We start from the raw sequence: 22334 nt of genomic DNA on the forward strand, positions 1-22334 counted from the left end.
ATATATATGGTTATAGCCATAGTCATAAATAAACAAGTCTTCAAAGGGAAACATCTTGTTTTCTGACCAACTCTTGTCTCTGCTGTTGGGAACTTTTTTAAGACACACTGACCTTGGTTTCCACTGCCCAGATGATTGACTTCCCCTGAACCTTTCCAAATCGAAAGTGGTACTTGTCCAGGGGCATAGAGTCATTCCTCCCCCCAGCCCAGCTCTCCTAAAGGGGATCCTTCCTGCACATTCAGCGTGCATTTTCCTCCAAAGCTACTCAGCAAGTGTACACCCTTTCCCAGTGATGTCTGTGCTTGGGAACAACGCTCGGTGTAAAGACACATAGGGCAGTGTCAGTGTGCAGTGACTGATCCATGCAGGACCCCATCTGAGAGCAGCAGCTGATCAGGCTCTTTATCTTGCAGCTGGACGACTGCACACTGCAGCTCTCCCACAATGGCACCTACCTGGACTTGGAAGCCACCCTTGCAGAGCAGCGGGACGAATTCGAAGGCTTCCAGGATGATGCAGGGTAAGAGTGACTGCTCCCACCCAACATGAGATGGATATGCACGGAGGACTAAAAATGCTTTGGGAAAATCCCCCTGCCTTCTACCTTATCTTTGCTCACCATTTCACACACACAGGGAATTTGCAAGCGCCTCATCATTTATGTCACAAACCCTTGAGAATGATTTTTCCCTTTTTTGTGTTTTGGGGTGGGAACCTTCAGGGGTCATTATAGAGGTTTAGGGATCCTACCTAGTGATTTTTAGATCAATAGCACTGGTGGTGCAATGTGAGGCTCTGAGGATACAGCCCCATAGTGCCAGGGACACACCCTGGCAGTGCTTAGATGCTTACACCCAGTACCTGGGTGATGCTTGGGAGACCACTGGCACTAGGAATTAAAGCAGAGTGAATTGATGTGAACCCTATGTATTAAGCCTTGTACTATCTTCTATAATTCTTGAATAACTTTTAAAAACTTTTCTTGGAGGGGGGGCACACCGAGCAGTGCTCAGAGTTTACTCCTGCTCTTTGTTTAGGGGTTATTCCTGGCAGTGCTCAGGAACTATATATGATGTCAGGGACAAAATCATTGTTCTCCATGTGCAAGGCCACAGTCTTATCTACTACAATATCTTTCCAGCCCCCCCCCCCTTTTTTTAGTGTTTTGGGCAACACCTGGCAGTTCTTGGGGATTACTCCTAACTCTGAGCTCAGGAATGACACCTGGTGGGGTATAGGGAATTATATAGGATACTAGGGATCAAACCCAGGTCAGTCATGTTCAAATCAAGTGCCCTACCTGCTGTATATTGCTCCAGTCCCTACATGACTTAATGAAACTACAAAGATTGCCAGCCTAATGATGCAATATTTGCTTTCTAAATTTTTGTTAAAATACTAATCATCAAAATAAAATTAAATTCCAGATTTTAGTGGATTGACAACTATTTGAAACATTTTCTTGGTGCTGGGAATCTAACCCAGGCCTCAAACTTGGAGAGCCCATGCTGTTCCCGTGAACAATGTTCCAGGCCCCATGTCAATTATTCTTTTTTTTTTTTTTTTTTTGGTTTTTGGGCCACACCCGTTTGATGCTCAGAGGTTACTCCTGGCTAGGCGCTCAGAAATCGCCCCTGGCTTGGGGGACCATATGGGACACCGGGGGAATCGAACCGCGGTCCGTCCTACGCTAGCGCTTGCAAGGCAGACACCTTACCTCTAGCGCCACCTTCCCGGCCCCTTTGTCAATTATTCTTAATACTAATTTACTAGAAATTGTGTTCTCTTGGAATTCCTTAGTAAATCATTTTAATACAGTATAATTCTTTGAATTTACCATGTTCAGAAAGTGCGTTATTTCATTAACTAATATCAAGTGATTTTTAGTCTACATGTAGAATTGCTTACAACTTACAAATTTCTGTGAGTCTGATGAAAATATTATGTACAGAAGTTAAAGCCAAGAACAGAAAAGTGAAATCAGAAAAGTGTAGTTGTACAACCTACCATTCTACATTTATTACATTATTTGGGGAAGACCCCAATCTCTCATTTTTCTCTTGTTCATCTTTTCCCTTTTAGACACTGTAGTTTTGAATATTAGTACTGAAGGTGTATTATGCATATCACTTTGTCTCCTTTCAGCACCCAGTTCTTATTGTCCAGAGTGACCATTTTCAGTTATTGTCACAGTAGTTCCTTCTCTATCTCAACTGTTCTCCCCTGTTCCTTGTGGCAAACTTTCTACCATAGACTGGTCCTAAATGGAGACTTTCTTAGTTTTAATTTTCTACCTGATTCCACTCTATTCTGATGGGTTGGTTTCCCTTATTTAATCACAATCATCATTATGATTTTTACCCTTTAATTGTCTCTCCTTTACAACTGAATTTTTTTGTTTGTAGCATTTCCTCAATATAACACACTTATTTTTGAATTTTGGCATTCTGGTGGATGACAGGTTCTCAGAATGGTCTCTCAAATGGCAGTGCAGAAAGCCCCAACAAGAAGAAGGTTATGGTAGGAACTAATAAGGTTTCTGAGGTTATACTTATAATCTGGAAGGTTGGGGAGGAACTGTTCCCAAATTCAGGAAAAGACTCTGTAAGATATATTCACATGAGGGTGTCATGATAATCAGACCATATCCTACTCATGATTAGTTTTTTGGTTTTTGGGCCACACCCATAGTGCTCAAGGGTTACTCCTGGCTCTGTGCTCAGAAATCGCTTCTGGCAGGCTTGGAGGATGATATGGAATTCTGGGGATTAAACCTGGGTCCATTGGGGTCGGCTGTGTTCAAGGCAAATGCCCTACCGCTATGCTACCACTCCAGCCCCTCATGCTTATTTTTAAGTTCACATTATAGATTGATAGACTTGAAGAAATATTCCTTTTTGTAGTGTCTACCAAACATTTGAATGAAGCCTTTTATGCATATAAATTCAGGCTGGGTGACAGTTTGACTGGATGATTTCATGGTTCATTGGTCAAATAGATCAGAGGAATGTTAGGTCATTATCCACTTAAAAAGTGTTGTTATGCTAAAATGGTGTTAGACTTGACTGTGTTCTATTTGATTTTTTTTTCTTACTAAAGTTTGAATGACTTGTCAATTTAGAAGAAAAATAGTTCATGAATGTTGGTATGTCAGGAGTTGACAATGTAGAAGGAAATAAGGAGTATTATACTGGGTTTCTTATTAGTAGTTCACTATTTTACCCTTGACCTGATGGGGTTTCACTGGCTCTAATTTTGGTGAGACACAAATGGTGTATCAGAAATCAAATTTCATAGTCTGGGAAGCAAAATCTGTAGAAGGTGTAGCCAGGTTTGAACACCATTCTCTATTCTTCCCTCCCACTCCCAGGAACTTTTGGGCAGAGATCTTTCAACTTCTGTTCAGGATGTTCATTTGCTGTTTGTTGACAAAGATTGGTTTATACAAGGACATTATCAGTCTTAGTCAAAAAAACACAATTAAAGTTGGAACAAGCATCAAACCAGCAAGTGGATGGCTCCAGGCAATACACATCTACTGCCCATTAATTTTCATAACTGACTCCACAGCTCATAATAGCAGCTCCTGAATCCATATGCTATTGGGTTTTCCCCCACAGCTGTTCCTGCAGATCCAAGGAGCTTACCTCATCAGGGTAGCTAATGGGACTCCCTTTTCACTTCTTTCCCTAAGTCATCACCTGGCCATCTATACGTCTGCTGCGGGAAGCCTCAGCCATATCACCACCCAGGATCTTGAGGAAAAAAGATTATGGCAAGACAAAAAGGTGGGACTTATCTTCCCTGCAAACAGGGAAGGTAGCCTGATGGATGATATGTAGCTGCACTCAATGGGTGTGGTCCCGATCACCCCTGAGTGGACTTCATGTCCTGGCATTAGTGTTTGTGGTAAGGCATTCAGGAGGACAGTCCTCTCTGAATAGAAGAATATAAAAGATTCTCTTTCCTGGACTCAGTGAGGACTTTCCTCTATCCCTGGTTGAGGTGATAGCTGACATGCTGGAATGGCGCTCAGTCTCTCCTAAGGTCCCCAGTCTCTTGCTACCATGGAGCATGGGGAGCACATGGCAAATAGCTGGGAGTTGACTTGGTAGCAGCTTCCCACACAATTGGGGTGTTTCTGGCCCCGCATAGTGTGATCTCTTTGAGCTTTCCTCCCAGGGCCTCTTCTAGTTGAGTGGCATTTGGTGAATCCATGTGCCCTGGAATGAATGGGATTAAAAATATAATTTTGTCCCAGTTAAGAATTGCTCTTTTAAAGAATGAAAAGGGCAAGTGAAATACCATGTTTTACTTCAATTCTTTGTGCAAGTTGGAGCAAAATATCTGTTGATATCATGATCATTCAGCCAAGATGTGTGGCAGGCTGGGTGGAGAAAGTGGATCTCTTTTTGTACTGTGTGTTCTCAGCCAGGTATTTTTTTTCCTGGTTTTTTTTTTTTAGTAGAGGAGTTTTTTTTTTTTTTTTTTTTTTCCTATTGCCCTCCTTGTTTATACCTGGACTGAAAATTAACCCACTCCTTGTTTAAATGTTACTTAAGCAAGCTACATTTAATCACAGTGGAGAAGGAAGACTTTTAGAAGTGGAAGGATAAGGCAATAAATGAATAATGATGCAAGCACTATAGGCCTGCCCCTTGCTTTCCAAATCGTATGGTGCATAAAGCCCAGTCTGGAAGCCTCTGAGTGACTAGCTTCGACCCTGTCATGAGGTAATCATAGGATGCTACCATACCTCTGCCTGAGGGATCAAATGAGAACACTGGGTTTTGTCAGGTTTGTAGAATTCTTCACATATACATATGTCCTCAAAGGCCTTCAAGGAGTTTTCCCAGTTTAAAACTGAATTTAATAAATCAGCCTTATCCGGGGCCGGAGAGATAGCATGGAGGTAAGGCGTTTGCCTCTCATGCAGGAGGTCATCGGTTCGAATCCCGGCGTCCCATATATGGTCCTCCCGTGCCTGCCAGGAGCAATTTCTGAGCCTGGAGCCAGGAATAACCCCTGAGCACTGCCGGGTGTGACCCAAAAACCACAAAAAAAAAAAAAAAAAATCAGCCTTATCCAATTGTACCATTGTATGAGGTTCCTTTGTGTCTAGGCCTGAGAGGATGGAAAACCCCTAAACTATAATTTCCTTGTCCTTTTTGGACCACATCTGGTTATGTCTGGCTCTGCAATCAGAGATGCCTCCTTGTCAGGAGACAAGGTTCAGCAGACTTTCAGACAAATAGTTCAGGAGACCAGTTAGGTGCTGGGAATTTAACTTAGGTTGGCAGCTTGTCAAATCACCTTACTTTATGTACTGTCTTTCCAGCCCAACATAACGGTTTTAATTAGATTGTGCTCTAAGTCTGATTTTTAAAATCAAATGTATAATCTTAATTTAAAATGCTGATGTATAATTAATTAGGTAACCATCCTTTTTGGGGAGGAGGCATACATCGTAGAGTTCAGGGCTTACTCCTGGCTTTGCTCTCAGGGATCACTCCTGGTGAGGCTCAAGGGACTATACGGGATGTTGGGGACAGAATCTGGGCAATCATCTTATCCACTGTCCTATCTTCCTAAATCTGAAAACAAATAAAACCTGAAAAGTCAAACAACAGACAAAACCCTTCATGTTGAAAGAGACATTTTGGTTAGGGTGTGGTTGTGAGGTGGTACAGCATTGACCTGCCTTTTCCTCTTGAGCAATGCTTTCAGCTGAGAGGAAAGTGTGATATTGTCTCAGGTTCTTTTGGTAAATCAGGGAAGGTTATTAAGGATATCAGCCCTTAATGTGGTGTGAGGCTCAGAGCAGACCAACACATTTACCCCTGGTCAAAGTGTAGTAGAAAATTGATTCTTCCAAAGGGTCCATCCAGAGCTGAGAAACTGCTGAAAGGGCTTGAGTGTAGACTTTGCATGTGGTACTCTGTGGGCCTTTCTCTTCCAAGCACCATTAAGTATGGCCTCCAAATAAACAAAATGTTTTTTTGAGTTGGTTTCAAAGAGCTGGTGTGCAAGTTTTGATTGTGGGAACCTAGTGCCATATGGACCCCAGAGAATCTTCAGGTGTAGCCCCCAAATCAAAGCAAACAGAAAAGGTTCTTTCCAGCTGGGATAAATTGGTGGTCTAGAATGTCATCTTTCCTTATATTCCAGTCACGGGCCAGAGATCAGGAGAAAGCTGCATAGGAGTGCTAGATTTTAGGTGCCTGCTTGAAGATCGTTGGTAGGGGACCTATGGAAAGTTTCCAGGTGTTTGGAGACTTGGCCAGGAACCTCAGCACAGAATACTGTAGACATTTCCAACCACCTGTTGTGTTTAATGATGTCCTGTTCCACTCAGCCTCAAATCAGTGAAATCAGGACTTTGGAGTGGGTCTGAACAGCTGGTGCTTTTAAGGTCCCTGAAAGGATTGTGGAAGGGGGCTCTGGTCGGTCAGTCAGACAAGAGAGAAGCAGCCCTCAAGCAAAGTGGACAGGGGATCTGAAACAGCCTTGAATACCTTCCAGTACCCAGGTCATACATGACACCATATGGTGTATGGTAGGGGGTGTGGGGAAAGGGAGAGGACTACTCTTACAGGTGTGGGCTGGAATCTGACAAAGCAGATCCCTATCCCTGAGGCAGTCCTCACAGAATGCAGGCAGAGAGGGAGAGCAGGGAAGACTGTGTGGCTACTGTAGGGGGGAGGGAGGGACATCATGGGTCTGGACCTGACAGTGAAGTCGAGTGAATTCGGGGCCTGGATCTCATGGAGGGATGCTGTAAATCTGGGACTGAAGTGTCAGAAGAAAAAGGAAGCACAGTCTGCCTGGCCGAAGTGAGGGGATTTATGGGGAAGAGGTTTCTACATGTTCATTTTTACAGAGAAGCCAAGGCCCAGAGGGGCTATGTATGCACCCAAGATCACACAGCTTGTTTCAAAATCTGTCTATGAGGGGAGCATAGACTGCTTGAATGTGGTATTGCTGGGTGACCTGGATTTTGAGCTCCTGAGAAAGTTCAGCTTAGCAATATCCTTTTACAAATCTTTTCTCACTTCTTTCCCACCTGAATTGAGCCCTGCTGAATCGTACACCACCACAATTTACTAAAAGAGAGCTTATTCTCTCTCTCTCTCTCTCTCTCTCTCTCTCTCTCTCTCTCTCACTCTCTCTCTCTTTCTCTCTTTTTTGGTTGTTAAATTTGGACCTCACTTTGTGATTATTTTTAGGAATTACTCCTGGCCTTGTATTTCTGGTTGTACTGAGGGGACAACATGGGATACCAAGGACTGAACCTGAGTCTGCCATATGCAAGACAGGTGCCCTATCTGCTTTACTATTGCTCTGATCCCAGAGAGCTTATTCTTAGGACAGCTTCTCACCAGCCTTGATTTTGCTCTACTGTACAGTTTAATAGCAGTTTTCTGCTCTCTGCTGAAATCATAGTTGAATTATAATGTTAGTGGCAAATATTTAGGGGGCATTGGCTTTGTTGTTAGTTGTAAGAAAGTTTTTGACTATATGCCACTTCATAAAAGTAATATAAGCCCTTGTTATTATAATTTCAGAAAATAGAATATTTGTGATTCTTGTAAAAATATTCTCTTGAGAGAGGAATGGAACTGGAACACATGGGCTTCTTTCTGTGAGACTCTGGCCAATCATATTTACTGAACATACCCTCAGACCCAAAGACATTATTGTAGGAGATTCCTACCTTTGGAAATCAGAGACATTTCAGAGAGTCCTCTAATGGCAGGATCAGTGTGTCCCTGGCATGTGAACCTTGCCTGGATGGAGTGTCCTGCTTCTGCACATCTGTTTTAGATAGTCCTCTGGTTACCTGGGCAGCAGTGGCTGTGGGTGGGGGCAGAAGATGGGCCATGGCTGGTCTCCAAGGTAGTGACATTTCCCTGGCAGTGGCTGTGCTGATAGGAATGGAATCTGAGTCTCTCTGGGGAGTATTAGGTCCAAGAAAACTGCTTTTGCCTTTGAGGTTACTGGATTCTAGTATTCCATGCATTCTCTTCTCACCCTGCTGCACGAGAGGACAGGCTTGGGGTGGGAGTTCTGCAGAGGACACAGTATCAGAGAGAGAAGCCTCAAAACAGTCACAACATAACTCTGCAGGGACAGTTCCTCACCCATTTCACTGTCAGAATATCAAACTCCATGAAATTAGCTGCCAAAGTTTGTTGTAGTGGAAATGGAACCAATATGCACTTTCTCGGTTTGTCCCCGTCTTCTCTGTAGCCAGCTTCATCTGTCCAATATATTTTTTACTCTCTAGAGATACTTATTTCAAGTAATTGGCTCATGCAGTAGGATCTGGCAGGCTTGAAATTTGTAGACTGGGCCAGAAGAAGGGAAATTCAGGCATGAGTTGATGTTGTAGCCTCCAAAACCTTTCGGTCAGACTGGTAGGAGGCACTTTGTTGTTGAGACAGCATGGACTTTGTGTCTCCCATAATCAAGCACATGCTGTTGACTCCAGCAAACATGTATGGAATGAGGGAGAGAATGAAGACCCTCCCATCTGGGAGGCAGCTAGGAGGAGGTGATGTTGCAGGTTTTGGAGTCAGCCTGACTAATCTGAGTCCTGACTCTCTGGCTTTGTGACTTCAGCTATGTTGCCTAATCCTTCTGGGCCTCAGTTTTTTCATTTTAAAATGACAATAATGTTGCCTACCTTAGATGAATTTTGGGAAGCTTCTATCTGTGTAAAGTGCTTAAGGACCATATCTGGCACATGATAAGCATTCCATGAAGGTTAACAACTATTTTGATGATTTTATGAACTCAGTCGGACATAGTATCCCATGGGGCAAAAGATCTGCCCCTGGATACTTAACTTTTCTGACAATTTTTAGACATAAAACAAAAGACAGAGGCATGCTTTCTGGAAAAGTGTGATTAAAATTATTATTTTTAAATAGATAATTATTATGTTCCTAATTAATAGCAATGAAAGGATCATAGAACATAAATACTTAAAGATGGACCTTCCTCAGGCTGGAAGAATAGCACATTAGCAGTTACCATCCCGGTTCAATTTGTGGTACCACCTGGTCCCCTGAGAACTGGTGGGCGTAGCCTGGATATTCTCAGTACTACAGGGCCTCAGAAACATCTTTGATTTTGTTTGTTTGTTTTTTGGGGCCACACCCAGCGGCACTCAGAGGTTACTTCTGGCTCTGCACTCAGGAATCACTCTTGGCAGGCTCAGAGGACTATATGGAATGCAGGGGATCAAACCCAGGTTGGCCATGTGCAAGGCAAATGTCCTACCCATTGTGCTATCACTCTGCCCCCCCTGAGCAGCATCATGTACTAAACTAACATCTTGGTTGGGTAAAAATTGACTGTGGGTTTACTGAGCTTCCAAAACACTGTTTGGGAGAGGCCTGTCTCCAAATTTAACCTTTCTTAGTTATGTCAGAATTAATCAAATGGAAAATAAAAGTGGTAAGGGGAGGGAAGCTGTCAAGTTTAATGTGTTATATATATATATATATATATATATATTTGATATATAAATAAAACATTAGACTACCTATAATTCTTGAATTCTTAGGATAAACCTTACTTGGGCCTGTTCCATTTTCACATACTACATTATTTGGCTTGTTCAAATTTTATTATATATACTTACATCTTAAATTTTTGATGGGGGGCTTATATTTACACTTCCATATTCTACCACCAAAGTTACTGTATCATCTTGTCACCAGAAAAAACCTCTTCTTATTCATTTATCACCTCTTTCTCTCTGGTAACCATAATAGTTTTCACCAAATATATATTTTGTTTATTGCCAATTCATTTACTTTAGCAATTTATATTCCTCATAGAATAAAGCCATCTGATAATTATCATTTACTTCCTTCTTTTAATAATCATCTCAAGTTTATAAATTTTTGTTTTAATGATCACAATTTTATCTTAATAGAAGAATTGAGTTCCATTGTGTAGATATAGCATATTAGGATCAGAGAGATAGTTCAAGGGTTTGTAAAAGTTCTTGGATCTTACCAATCCATGAACATGGGATGTCTTTTCATTTTGTTGTATCTCTGTTTCTTTTAGTAATGTGTTAGAGTAGTCAGTATGTAGGTCTCCCACCTAAATTGTTAGGTTTACTCTAAAGTGTTTTATCTTTCTCAGTGCAATTATAAATGGATTGTTATCTTCATTTCTCTTTCTTTCAACTCAGTTTCAAATAGAATGCAGATCTATTTTTTGGCACTTTTCTGAACTCATTTATGATTTCTAGTAGTTTTCTTTGTGGAATTCTTTTCTAAAAATACATATTTATACATATATATATATATATATATATAGTCACACCATCCATAGAAGTAATAGTTTTTGTTTTCCAATTTAGTATTTTTTGAAGTATTTTTAAAGTATTTTTCTGGCCTATTTTCTTTAGTTAGGACTTCTGAAACAATGTAGAATGTAGTGGTGAGGAACTGGAATGATAGTACAATGGGTACAATTCTTGCTTCACATGTGCTTGATGTGGGTTCAATCCCCTGACCTGGCACCCTGATATGGTCTCCTGAGCCTGCAAGGAATGAGTCCTGATGACAGAGCCAGAAGTAGGCTCTGAAAATCATATGGGTTGGCCCCCCAAAAAACAGTAGTGGTGAACAGTGTTTAAAAGGAAAAAAGGGAGACTGGAGTGATAGCACAGTAGTTAGGGCAATTGTCTTGCATGCGGCAGACCTGTAGCTGACCTGGATTCGATCCCTGATATCCCATAAGGTTCCCCAGCCTACCAGGAGCGATTTCTGAGCATAGAGCCAGGAATAACCCCTGAGCACCACTGGTGTGACCCCAACCCACCGGTTTAAATTCTGGCGTCTCATATGGTCCTCCGAGCCTGCCAGGAGCAATTTCTGAGCATAGAGCCAGGAGTAGTACCTGAGTACTGCTGGGTATGACCCCAAAACTAAATACATACACACACACAACAGTAATAATGAGTGTGGATATCTTTTTCTAGTTCCATATATTAAATGAAAAGCCTTTTCCATTAAAATGCTAACTGTGATTTTTTTTTAAATTATATTTTGTTTTACTAAGCTTAGGTATTTCCCTTTTATTCTGAATTCCTTGAAGTTAAATCCCAAATGATTATCTTTTCAAAAGCTCTTTTAATAACTATTGTTATAATTTTGCTCTAGTTTCTTTTTCCTGTATATGTGTGTGTGTATGTGTGTTTGTGGTGTGTTACACTTAGTAGATTTGTGTATGCTGAACTGTCCCTGCATTCCTGGAATGGATCCTACTTGGTCCTGATAAATGATTCCCTCAATATGTTATTAGATTCAATATGGCAAGATTTTTTTTTAATTTTTTAAAATTATTTATTTATTTATTTTAATTTTTTATTTTTAATTATGAGAACAAATATGCAAAAAAGAGGACAAGGTAAAGTTACAATGAAAGGACAATCATCCATAAACAGGATTTTCAGAATAAGTGCCCTTGCTGATATCTTAATTTTGAACTTTCAGGCAAAGAACATTAATAAAAATAAAACAGAACCCATGGACAATTACTTTGTCCCTCAAGTCCCCAGATTGTAATACATTATAATATTTCTTAGCAGCACACAAAGCAATCTAAAGCCATAAAACTTATGTAACTTCTTAAACATTAAAGGCATAGTATTTTTTACTTTTCCATGCACGTGCATATTTGTTTAAGTTAACCTCAAAAGTTTAAGTGATTTTTTTTTAAGGATTAGAGTCAAAGGAGCACAGTATAAATGGTGTTAGAGTGGCAATTATTGTTTGCATAGGCCCACCAAAATATGAGGGACATGGAAAGGAAAAGCTTTGGACTAAATACAAGGAGACCTTACCCCTGAAGTTTCCTGGCATAAGACCAAGTCTAGGCTCCAGGCAAACTAGTTTGTCCAATCCAAGTCATTGTCTGTAGTGCCAACACACTTTTATTTTTCATACAGTCTCTGTTGTTGGTATCATGTTTCTGTTTTAAAGATCCTGGAATCTTCATATCCTACATTGGAGTCAGGATGTGGAGCATCCTATAGTTTCACCTCACAATTAAAGGGCAATTCAGAGAGCCACATCCTGTAAGCAGGTTGTTGTTGTTGTCAAGTCTTCTTAGTGTTAAGGTAAGTCTCTTTTGAGCAGGTCGATGTCAGAGCAGCGGTAGGATCTTCCCTGGTAGAGGATTGCTTCCAGGTGATATTATAAAAACCTTGGATGTTTTATAGATAGCTTCCCCGGTTCAGGGGTAAATGGAGAATGCCCATTCTTCTGAGGCCTGTGCCAGGTCATTATGTCAATGTTCAGGGTGTAAGGTCCCATTGCACTACAAGATTTGTGTGTTCCAATAGATAAGAACTTATTTGTATGTATAGTATTTTCCCATTTTAATGTGCCTATGCAAACAAGGAACAATGCCACATGGCGTTATCAGCACATTTGGGGGCCATAAGAACAAGTCCAACTATCCCCATGACATGGTTCAATCATAAGCATTAAACTGAGGGACTCTTCCACCAAAATTCCTTATTGAAGAGCTCACAAAGAGAAGAAAAGATAAAAAGTGGGTAGAATCGTCACTGTATAAGAGAATATTTAGTAAGAGATATAACTGTCAAAGAAAAAATACATAAAATATTCAAAAGACATACGTGTCTATTTTATGTTTTTTGAAATAGTTGTGGGTTGTTAGATCCAAAGCACGGCTTTGGTCTGTGATTAGGATTGTGCAGTACTGAAGTTAAAAAGAATAATGTGGCCCCCGGCCTCCAGGCCTTCTGGGGTGCCAGCCCAGGCGGCCAGACAAGGTTGGTCCTAACTTGGGGTTTGCTGAGATTTTCTCGGTTGCACTAAGTTTGTCAATGGCATTTTCTGACCACTCTGCATATGGAAAACCACGCGGGGGCGCATATATTAAGAGTATTCCTTATCTTTATGTTACGTTTTGCGTATTCAGAATGTCCATGTTGTATTCTGCCCTTTTCCACAACCCTTCAAAGCTCATTTTTACTCTTTAACTCTCTCACCCCCACCAAACATCACTAACCCACATTACTCTTTTTAACTTCAGTATTGCACAATTCTAATCACAGACCAAAGCCGTGCATTGTGTGTAACAACCCCGAACTGTTTCAAAAGACATAAAACGGACACTTTTGTCTTTAGAATATTTTGTGTTTTTCCCTGACAACTTAAAGTCTTACTAAATACTCTCTTATACAGTGACGATTCTAACCACTTTTTATCTTCTCTTTATGAGCTGTTCAACAAGGAAATTTGGTGAGAGTCCCCCAGTTTAATGCTTATGATTGAACCATGTCATGGGGATTATTGGACTTGTTCTTATGGCCCCCATATGCACCAATAACGCCACATGGCATTGCTCCTTTTTTTGCATAGGCACATTAAAATGAGAAAATACTGTACATACAAATAAGATCCTATCTAATAGAGATTGGAATACAAAAATCTTGTAGTGCAAAGGGACCTTACACCCTGAACATTGACATAATGACCTGGCACAGGCCTCAGAAGAATGGGCATTCTTCATTCACCCCTGATCTAGAGAAGACATCCACGAAACATCCAGGTTTGTCTATAACATCACCTGGAAGCAATCCTCTACCATGGAAGACCCTACCACTGCTCAGACATCGACCTGCTCAAAAGAGACTTCCCTTAACATGGAGAAGACTTAACAACGACCTGCTTACAGGACAGGGCTTCCTGCATTGCCCTTTAATGGTGAGGTGAAACGAGAGGATGCTCCACATCCTGACTTCTATGTAGGATATGCATATTCCAGGATCTTTAACACAGAAACATGATACCAACAACAGAGACTGTGTGAAAAGTGTGTTGGCACTACGGACAATGTCTTGGATTGGACGATCTAACTTGCCTGGAGCCTAGAGTTGGTCTTAAGCCAGGAGACTTCGGGGTTGGGGTCTCTTTGTATTTAGGCCAAGGTTATTCCTTTCCATGCCTCTCATATTTTGGTGGGCCTATGCAAACAACAATTGCCACTCTAACACCGTTTTTACTGTGCTCCTTTGACTCTAATCTTTAAAAAAAAAACCACTTAAAATTTGAGGTTAACTTAAGCTAATATGCATGTACAGGGAAATGTAAAAAATACTATGCCTATAATGTTTAAGGAGTTACGTAAGTTTTATGGCTTTAGATTGCCTTGTGTGCTGTTAAGAAATATTATAATGTGTTACAATCTGGGGACTTGAGGGACAAAGTAATTGTACATGGATTCTGTTTTGTTTGTCTTAATGTTCTTTGGCTGAAAGTTCAAAGTTAAGATATCAGCAAGGGGACTTCTTCTGAGAATTATGTTATGGGTGATTGTCCTTCCACTGTAACTTTACCTTGTCCTCTTTCTTTGCATCTTTGTTCTCATAATTAAAAATAAAAAAAAAAAAAGAGTAATGTGGGGTACTGATGGTTGGGGGGAGGTGAGAGTGTTAGGGATTAAAAATGAGCTTTGTACGGATATGCGAAAGGGCAGAATACAAAATGGACATTCTGCATACACAAAACATAACTTAAGGATAAGAATAATTTTGGATAATGTTAAAAAGTGTATTTGTGCCCGCATGCTTTTGAAAATGAATATCAGTAAGAAAAGACACCCCTGCAGGGGGCCTAGTATGCATATGAAAATTTTCAGCCAGTACCCTCAACATACTGGTGGAAGAGGAACAGAAGTGCTGGCATGTGGGGTCTCTGAGCCCTGCTTTTGCCTCTGCAGTTTGTGTATGCATAGGGGAGGAGTTTTCTTCGACCTCCCTCCCCCTAGGGCCCAGGTTACCAGGAGTGGCCCTGAAGGCCATTTTGGTGTGGGGAGATCTAGTCCCCTGGACTAAGTGGTCAAGTCCAGAGGGTCTTTAGCTAGCTGTTCAGCCCAGTGCCCCCAACGTACCAGTGGAAGAGATGAAGTCCTGGCATATGGGGTCTCCTGAGTCCAACTGCAGCCTCCTTCTCCAGTTTGAAAATGCATAGGGGAGGAGTTTTCCTCCACCTCCCTCCCCCCAGGGCCCAGGCTACCAGGTCAGGATGGCAAGATTTTTTGCCTCAACATTTATCAGCATATGCATATGGTATTTTTTGGCGGGGGGGTGGGGTTTGGAATTAGAGACATTGGCTTCATAAATGTGTTTGGGAATATTCCTCTTGATTATTTGCAAGGATTTGAACAAGTAGGTACTACTGTCTTTGAAAGTTTTGTAGCATTCATTGTTGTCTTCAAATATTGAAGCCCATATGATCAAACAGTTGAAGATGTATGACCTTGGACTTTTTTTGCTAGGGAGATTATTTTTATTATAGTTTTGATTTCTGTCCTTACTGTTTTGATTGATATACTTATGTGATTGTGCTGTTCAAATTTTCGGTCAGTTTTGGGTTCAGCCTTGGAAAGTGAACAATTCTGAAAATCTGATAATTTCTTTTAAATGATTTCAGTCATCTCAAATTTATTAAAATTTATTTATCTTGTGTTACCACATATCCCTGAGAATGTTCCATAGGCACTTGAGAAAAATGTATATTCATTTCTGGATCACTTTTTTATGCCATACAGAAAGATGATTAAAATGGATCAATGACATGGATGTAAGACCAAAAGCATACCACAATAAAAGAAAACATGCAGGGTAAATAGGTCCTTTGATATCAGTCCCAGAAATCTGTGGAGACTATTCCAACAGCAGTGAAAAGGAAAGCAAAGAACAAGTGGGATTGCAATAAACTAAAAAGCCTTTACAAATTGAAACAAAAGATGAAAATACACTGAATGGGAGAAGGTACTTGTATGTAATACATTCAGTTATGTGTTATAGGTAGGTTATAGAAATATGCAAGTTTTATGTACAGTTGGAACTTAATAGCAAAAAATAAACAACCCAACTGAATGGACAGATGATCTGAGTAGATCTTTCTCTAAAAAGAACATTCAGATTGTCAATAGACACTTAAAATGCTTATCACATAGCTTTTGTGAAATGCACATCAAAATTATAATATTATCTCACACATGTGAGAATGGCCTCCATTAAAAAGACTAAGTAACAGCAAACATTGGCAAGAGTATGCAGTGAGTAGAAGTTTTATACATTGTTGATGAGGATGTAAAACTGATAAACCCTTTTGGAAAAGATTATTGAATGGTGCCCAGAGGATAACACAGCAGGTAGGAATTTGCATGTAACCAACATGGGTTTGATCCCCAGAACACTTTGTCTCCCCAGCATCACCAGGGATAAATTTTTTTTTTTTGGCTTTTGGGCCACACCCGGGTCCATCCAGGTTGACTGTGGGCAAGGCAAATGCCATACTGCTGTGCAATCTCTCTGGCCCCCATCAAGGACAATTCTTTTTTTTTTTTTTTTTGCTTTTTTGCTTTTTGGGTCATACTTGGCAGTGCTCAGGGGTTACTCCTGGCTCCGTACTCAGAAATCGCTCCTGGGAGGCACAGGGGACTATATGGGATGCTGGGATTTGAACCATCATCTGTCCTGGGTTGGCTGCGTGCAAGGCAAACACCCTACTGCTGTGCTATCTCTCTGACCCCGAGGGATAATTTTTTAGTGTAGACCCAGTAGCAGCCCTTGAGCATCATCAGATGTGACCCCAAAACAAACAAACAAAAATAACAATAAAAAAAGTCTCCTAAAGAATTGAAAACAGATATAGAACTACCATGCAACTCAGCAAATGCATTCTGGTTAGTTATAGGAAGAATATAAAGTCACTAACTCAATGATGTGCTTATGACGTTTATTGTAGCAGGATTTAAAATAGTTAAATTGGAATCTACTGAACTTCCTATCAATAGATAATTGTATAAAAAGATGTGGCATATGTGTATATAAATATATACACATACATATATACAATATAATACTATTTTTCTATTAAAATACTATTTATTTTAAAAAAGAAAAAATTACTTTTAGCAAAATGGAACATGAGTGGGTTATGGGAAGCAAAATAAGTCAGAAGGAGAAGCTCCAGTTTTGAATGGTCTAACTTCTTTGTGCAATATAAGGAAACAAAGTAGATAAATTGAAAAAAAAAAAAACAAAAATAAATCAGTGGAACAATGACAATAGTTTTTAGAGGGCAGAAGAAGGTAGCAAGTGGGAGCAAGAGCGGAGGAGGTCCAATGGGTGGTGAGTATGTTTTTGAAAAAAAAAAAAAAAAAAGGTATGTATGAAAAATAAAGAACTCTGTGAAATATGGAGATATTACGGTAGTTTGGAAAGAGGGGTAGGGAGATAAAGAATAAGCTTGGACCTGGCTGTGCTTACCAGCTTGGCTGGCCCTTTCTGAGTTCTAGGGTCTCATTCCCGGTCATGAGTATTCTCTAGCCCAGGGGTGGGGAACGAGGCTCTCAAGCCACATGGTGGCTCCCAGCCAAAATGAATGCAGCTCTTTGCCTCTTATCATGATTTTGTATACTGTGGCTCTTTGCCAAGTTCTGATTTTGTTCTGCTGCTTCTGAGGAGGGACCTCTAAGGAGAGATCTCCACGCCCGTAGTCCCGTCTCCCATCCCTCGGAAACAACTGCACAGGCCAGGGAGCGGGGGAGGGACCCATGTATCACATGTTGGGTCACATCTGGCCGTTAGTTCGTAGTGCGGAGGATGCAGCACACCCTCACCATCACTGCAGGATTTTGACCCTCACACAAAATGGCAAAATGCAATATGTGTTTCATAGATTATTGTTAAAATTAGATGCTTTTATGTGAGTGTTTGTTTTGGCAGGTCACTGCGTGGTGTGGCTCTCTGACTCTCACAGTTTAAAATTTTGGCTCTTTGTGTTGAACTTGTTCGCCACCCCTGCCCTAGCCTCTGACTCTCAAACCCACTCGTTATGTTGGAAGAATTCTTCCAATGTCAAATTTTGTTTAATGCGCTAGGGCCCAGTGTTCTCAAACTTTTTAAACAGGGTGCCAGTTCACTGTCCCTCAGACCGTTGGAGGGCCAGACTATAGTAAAAACAAAAACTATAAACAAATTCCTATGTACACTGCATATATCTTATTTTGAAGTGAAGAAACAAAATGGGAACAAATACTATATGTGGCCCGCGGCCGTAGTTTGAGGACCACTGGTAGGCAGAGAAGGAGGTAGAAGATTAAAGCAGAGGAACTGTCAGTGGTGAGTTCTAAAAAGAAAAAGCACCATGGTTTTACATTCTCATTCTGTCTAGCTTCTCAGTCTACTTGCCTACTTTCTCCCAAGTCCAAGAACAGAAAAGGTAGCAGCCCCTTCAATGGTAGGGCTGCTCTGGCTTTCTCCAAAAGACTGTCATGGTTTTCCTGCTGGTACTTAGAATCCCAGCATGCTCCTCTTCCCTAGCCCCTGCACATTCACTCCAGAAAACATAGAACTTCCATTAAAAAAAACAGAGAACATTCTGTTCTCCAGAAAACATAAGAACTTCCATAAAATGACTTTTGTAGTTGTTAGCTGAAAGTAAGATTTCTCCATGGGCCTTTTTGCACTTTTTCAGAAGTTGAGATATTCTGAAATATATCAATTACATGAAATATCTCAATTCCGATGCTTTTCCTCTATGGTTAACCAGTATGGGTTTTACTTTTATTTATTTATTTATTTTTATAAATATATATTTAAAACTTTATTTATTGATTGGTTTTTGAGCCACACCAGGCGGTGCAGAGGGATTACTCCTGGCTCTGCACTCAGAAATCACCCCTGGCAAGCTAGGGGCTCATATTGGATACCAGGAATTGAACAGTTGGTCGATCCCTCCTGGGTTGGCCGCATGCAAGGGAAATGCCTTACCATCATGCCATCTCTCTGGCCCCTGGGTTTTACTTTTAATTTGACATTTATTATAACTGATATCTATAACGAAAATTTCAAGAAATAGTCTACATATAATGACTTCAGGTTTGCTCTTTCATAGTTAAGATCTGGTCACTGCCAAGGGCTTACCAGTCCCTGTTTCCAGTTCAAGCTCTACCCAACTCTGAGTGAGGCTAGACCCTGAGGGGTACTTTCTGCACCCCAGAAAATCATCCAATATTTAACTAAAGGTAGTTGAAGTATTCTTGCTACTATGATGTTACTGATAAGGGAGAGAGAGACTTATTAAAAGCTAGTGCCCCACATAGAATGAAAAAATGACTGAAAGGACAGAATGTAGTTTCTTTCTCTATAGTTAGCATTAGGCTATATATTGCTTCTGTAAAACTCTGCATCAATTTTCCTTTCTTCTCCAATTTTTCTTCTTTTGTAAAGGAAAATTGGTAGCATATGAAAAATATGCTTGTCTCAAAAGTAAAAGATACAATTATAATAATTATATGGCATAGTAGACTGGATTTATATTAATAATATTAGCCATATGCTCTGGTGAAATGTGTGGTCATCTCTATACAACTGTGGAAGAAGGAAACCCCTGGCAGAGGGATCTCAAAGAAACCTGGTAGAGAGATGTGGGTATAGCTAGTGGGTGAGGGAAAGGGGCTGGGCCTGTGAGACCAACAGGTGATGTGCTCTGGTTGAATGCCTTCATTCATCTACTGGCTTCTCATTTTTTCCCAAACCTGAAAGCTTTTGTGAGCCCCATGTTGTCAGGGCTCACATTATACCAATACCTTCATATTATACCAATCCCTCTTACTTTAGTCCTTTTCTGTTTAAAATGAAATAAGCCTGAGCATGAGGAGAACTGGAGAAAAAGTCATCTTACATCTTCCTAAAAAGTACAGTGAGGAAGAGTCAAAGGGGAGAAATTGCCCTCCTGAAAATAAACAATCTACAGATCCTTTGTATTCCCAACTTTTATAAGAAAAAAGGTGTTGTTTTTATTTTTGTGGTGGTGCTGGTGGCGTATGCCCAGCAGTGCTCTGGGCTTACTCTTGGCTCTGTGTTCAGGGATAACTCTTGACATAACTCTGGGACCATATGCTATACTGGGGATAGAACCCAGTTTGCCTGCATGCAAGGCATGTGCATTACCTATTATCTATCCTATCACTCAGGCCCCAAGTAGCACAGCCTTAAAATGGTACTCAGCAAAGTAGCTCTTTCTGGTTACCCTACTCTGTGTGCCCTTCACACACACACACACACACACACACACACACACACACACACACACACACACATAAATATATAAAAAATAAAACAGTAAAAATAGCCATGGGAATGATCAAGCAGATTTGGTTGGTACATTCCAGGGATTTCACTTCTTGGGCATAGATTAAGAAAGTTTCCCAACATGGTCAAGTATGATTATGTGAAACTCTGTAGATGGAATGAGCTGACCAGGTTTGGCAATAATATGCATGTGCCAGTGCAACAAATTTTTTGGTACAGCACTGTGACATCATACGCCTTCAGCCGGGTTCATATTTAGTGTAGGCCCTAGCTTATCTGCAGCTTCTTTTAGGCGCCTGTGTCAGAACTTTCAAGAGGATGGGTGGCACGTTGGTGTCTGCTTTTTCTGATGCCCTTTTTTGTTTTGTCTCATCTCCATTAGGCGGGGCAAGAAGCACAGCATTATCCTGAGGACACAGCTGTCTGTGAGGGTCCACGCCTGCATTGGTGAGTGTCAGCCACAGAGAGGAGCTTGGCTTGCTGGTCTTAGTGATGGACCAAGTGGTGACTAGTCCATGCCACGTATGGGAATCAAAATGTTCATTGTTATGCTTCCTATTTGGGTCAACCGCTATCTTGTACTGCTCCTTTGTAGTGAAGTGATTCATGGGCTGAGTATTGAAGCCCTCCTCCAGGCTGACTTCTGTTGGTTGGATGAGACAGTGTAGAAGAGGTCCTTTATGGCAGTGCTGGGAGAGAGAAGAGATTCTTCTCTGGGCTGTGTCTAGGATTCTGCAGCCCACTGAAGTGGTTGCCATGTGCTCTATGGTGGCTTTTTAAAGTTCTTGTGGGGATATGAGGCTTGAGGTGCCAGAGATTAGGTAGCTGATGGGGAGAATCCTGGTCCACTGGGCCAGAACTCATGTGGATTCATGATGCAGAATAGATGTGTTTGTGAAGAAGAATGACTTGTTTCAAAATCTCAGGGTTTTTGTTCACCGGGGTCATTCTTATAGCTCTGTTTCTGGAATCCACTGAATTATCCTCTGAACTCTTCACTGAGTAGAACTGGAAACAGTTAATTATTGAAACTAGATAATAGATTAAGAGTTTCTATAAGGGGGTATGGTCCCCCCTGGCATTGGGTCAAATAGAGACAAGTATGTACTGTCATAAAAAGAAACTAAAATTTATCTTATGTACAGTGGAACTAAATTTGATCTTAGAATAATTTTGTTTTTATAAAACATGTTCTTCTGATTCCAGCCTCTGGTTAATGGGACCCAAATCATGCTGCTTAGGCCCAGCCTCCACCTGGAGTGTGGTATTTTTGACTAGAGTGGAAGGAATCTTTCTTATATCTTTCTTCTTTTCTCTGTTTTTCTGTTGGAGAGTCAAGAAGTTGAATGAGAAGTAGTTGGATATACAGGGGAATCTGTGTAATTCCACTTTATCTGGAGTTTAGTGTGGTGTGGCTGCAAGTGTGCCAAGTGACAGCTGTTTTATTGTTTTAGTTTTGGGGCCACACCCTGTGGTTCACAGGCCGACTCCTGGCTCTAGACTCAGGACTCTTTCCTGGCAGGTTGAGGGGTGACCAAGGCAAGTGCCCTATCCCATCTACTCTCGCTTGGACTCTTGAGTGACTGCTGTGTGTGACTCTGCCCAGTAAGTAGCAAATCCCAGGAACAGGAGAATGGGGCTGGGAAGGTTTGGAATCTATTGGAAACTAACCAAAATCATTAAGATTTTCAGCCACTGATCACTCATTCCCTTTTGGAAAGTCTATGGCACCGAGTTACCATGATTATATTTAACCAGGTGTTTTATTTTTGCTTTTACATTCTTCTCAGTTATTTCAGGTGTATCAATCATGTATACCTAGAGAAAAAGCTAGTGACCTATGATTTTACTTGCCTCCTCACTTCCATTCTGGATCTAAGACAAAAGCCCTACTTGGAATACAGCTGATAGGCAGTAGCTATTTAGGTTATGAGTATGAGTTTTTTGAAGGATAGGAAGGCAGTGCCAAGTAGATTTACACAAAATCATAAGGAAAATATTTGCCTTAAAATCTATTTAAGATGGGAAATATAGGGGCCAAGCAATAGCACCATAGGTAGGGTGTTTGCCTTGAAAGCAGCCAACCTGGGTTTGATCCCTAGCATCCTGTATGGTCCCTCGAGCTAATTCAAAGTATTCCTGAATGCAGAGACCTGAGTAACCC

General features: G+C 40.9%; 2 protein-coding genes across 4 annotated transcripts in view; one reads left to right on the forward strand and one right to left on the reverse strand.

Annotated features, from left to right (window-relative positions):
• The window catches only part of RPRD1A (regulation of nuclear pre-mRNA domain containing 1A), a 1137547-nt gene that overhangs the window by 300809 nt on the left and 814404 nt on the right, over positions 1-22334 (reverse strand). The gene's annotated exons all lie outside the window — the stretch shown is intronic.
• Positions 1-22334, forward strand: part of FHOD3 (formin homology 2 domain containing 3) — a 514974-nt gene that overhangs the window by 68663 nt on the left and 423977 nt on the right. For both annotated transcript variants that reach the window (XM_049769642.1, XM_049769643.1), the window contains exons 2-3: positions 417-523; positions 20553-20617. In XM_049769642.1, coding sequence (XP_049625599.1) covers positions 417-523; positions 20553-20617 — 172 coding nt within the window. The remainder of the gene's footprint in view (positions 1-416; positions 524-20552; positions 20618-22334) is intronic.

Source organism: Suncus etruscus, chromosome 3, assembly GCF_024139225.1.
Source record: "Suncus etruscus isolate mSunEtr1 chromosome 3, mSunEtr1.pri.cur, whole genome shotgun sequence".
NCBI lineage: Eukaryota > Metazoa > Chordata > Mammalia > Eulipotyphla > Soricidae > Suncus > Suncus etruscus.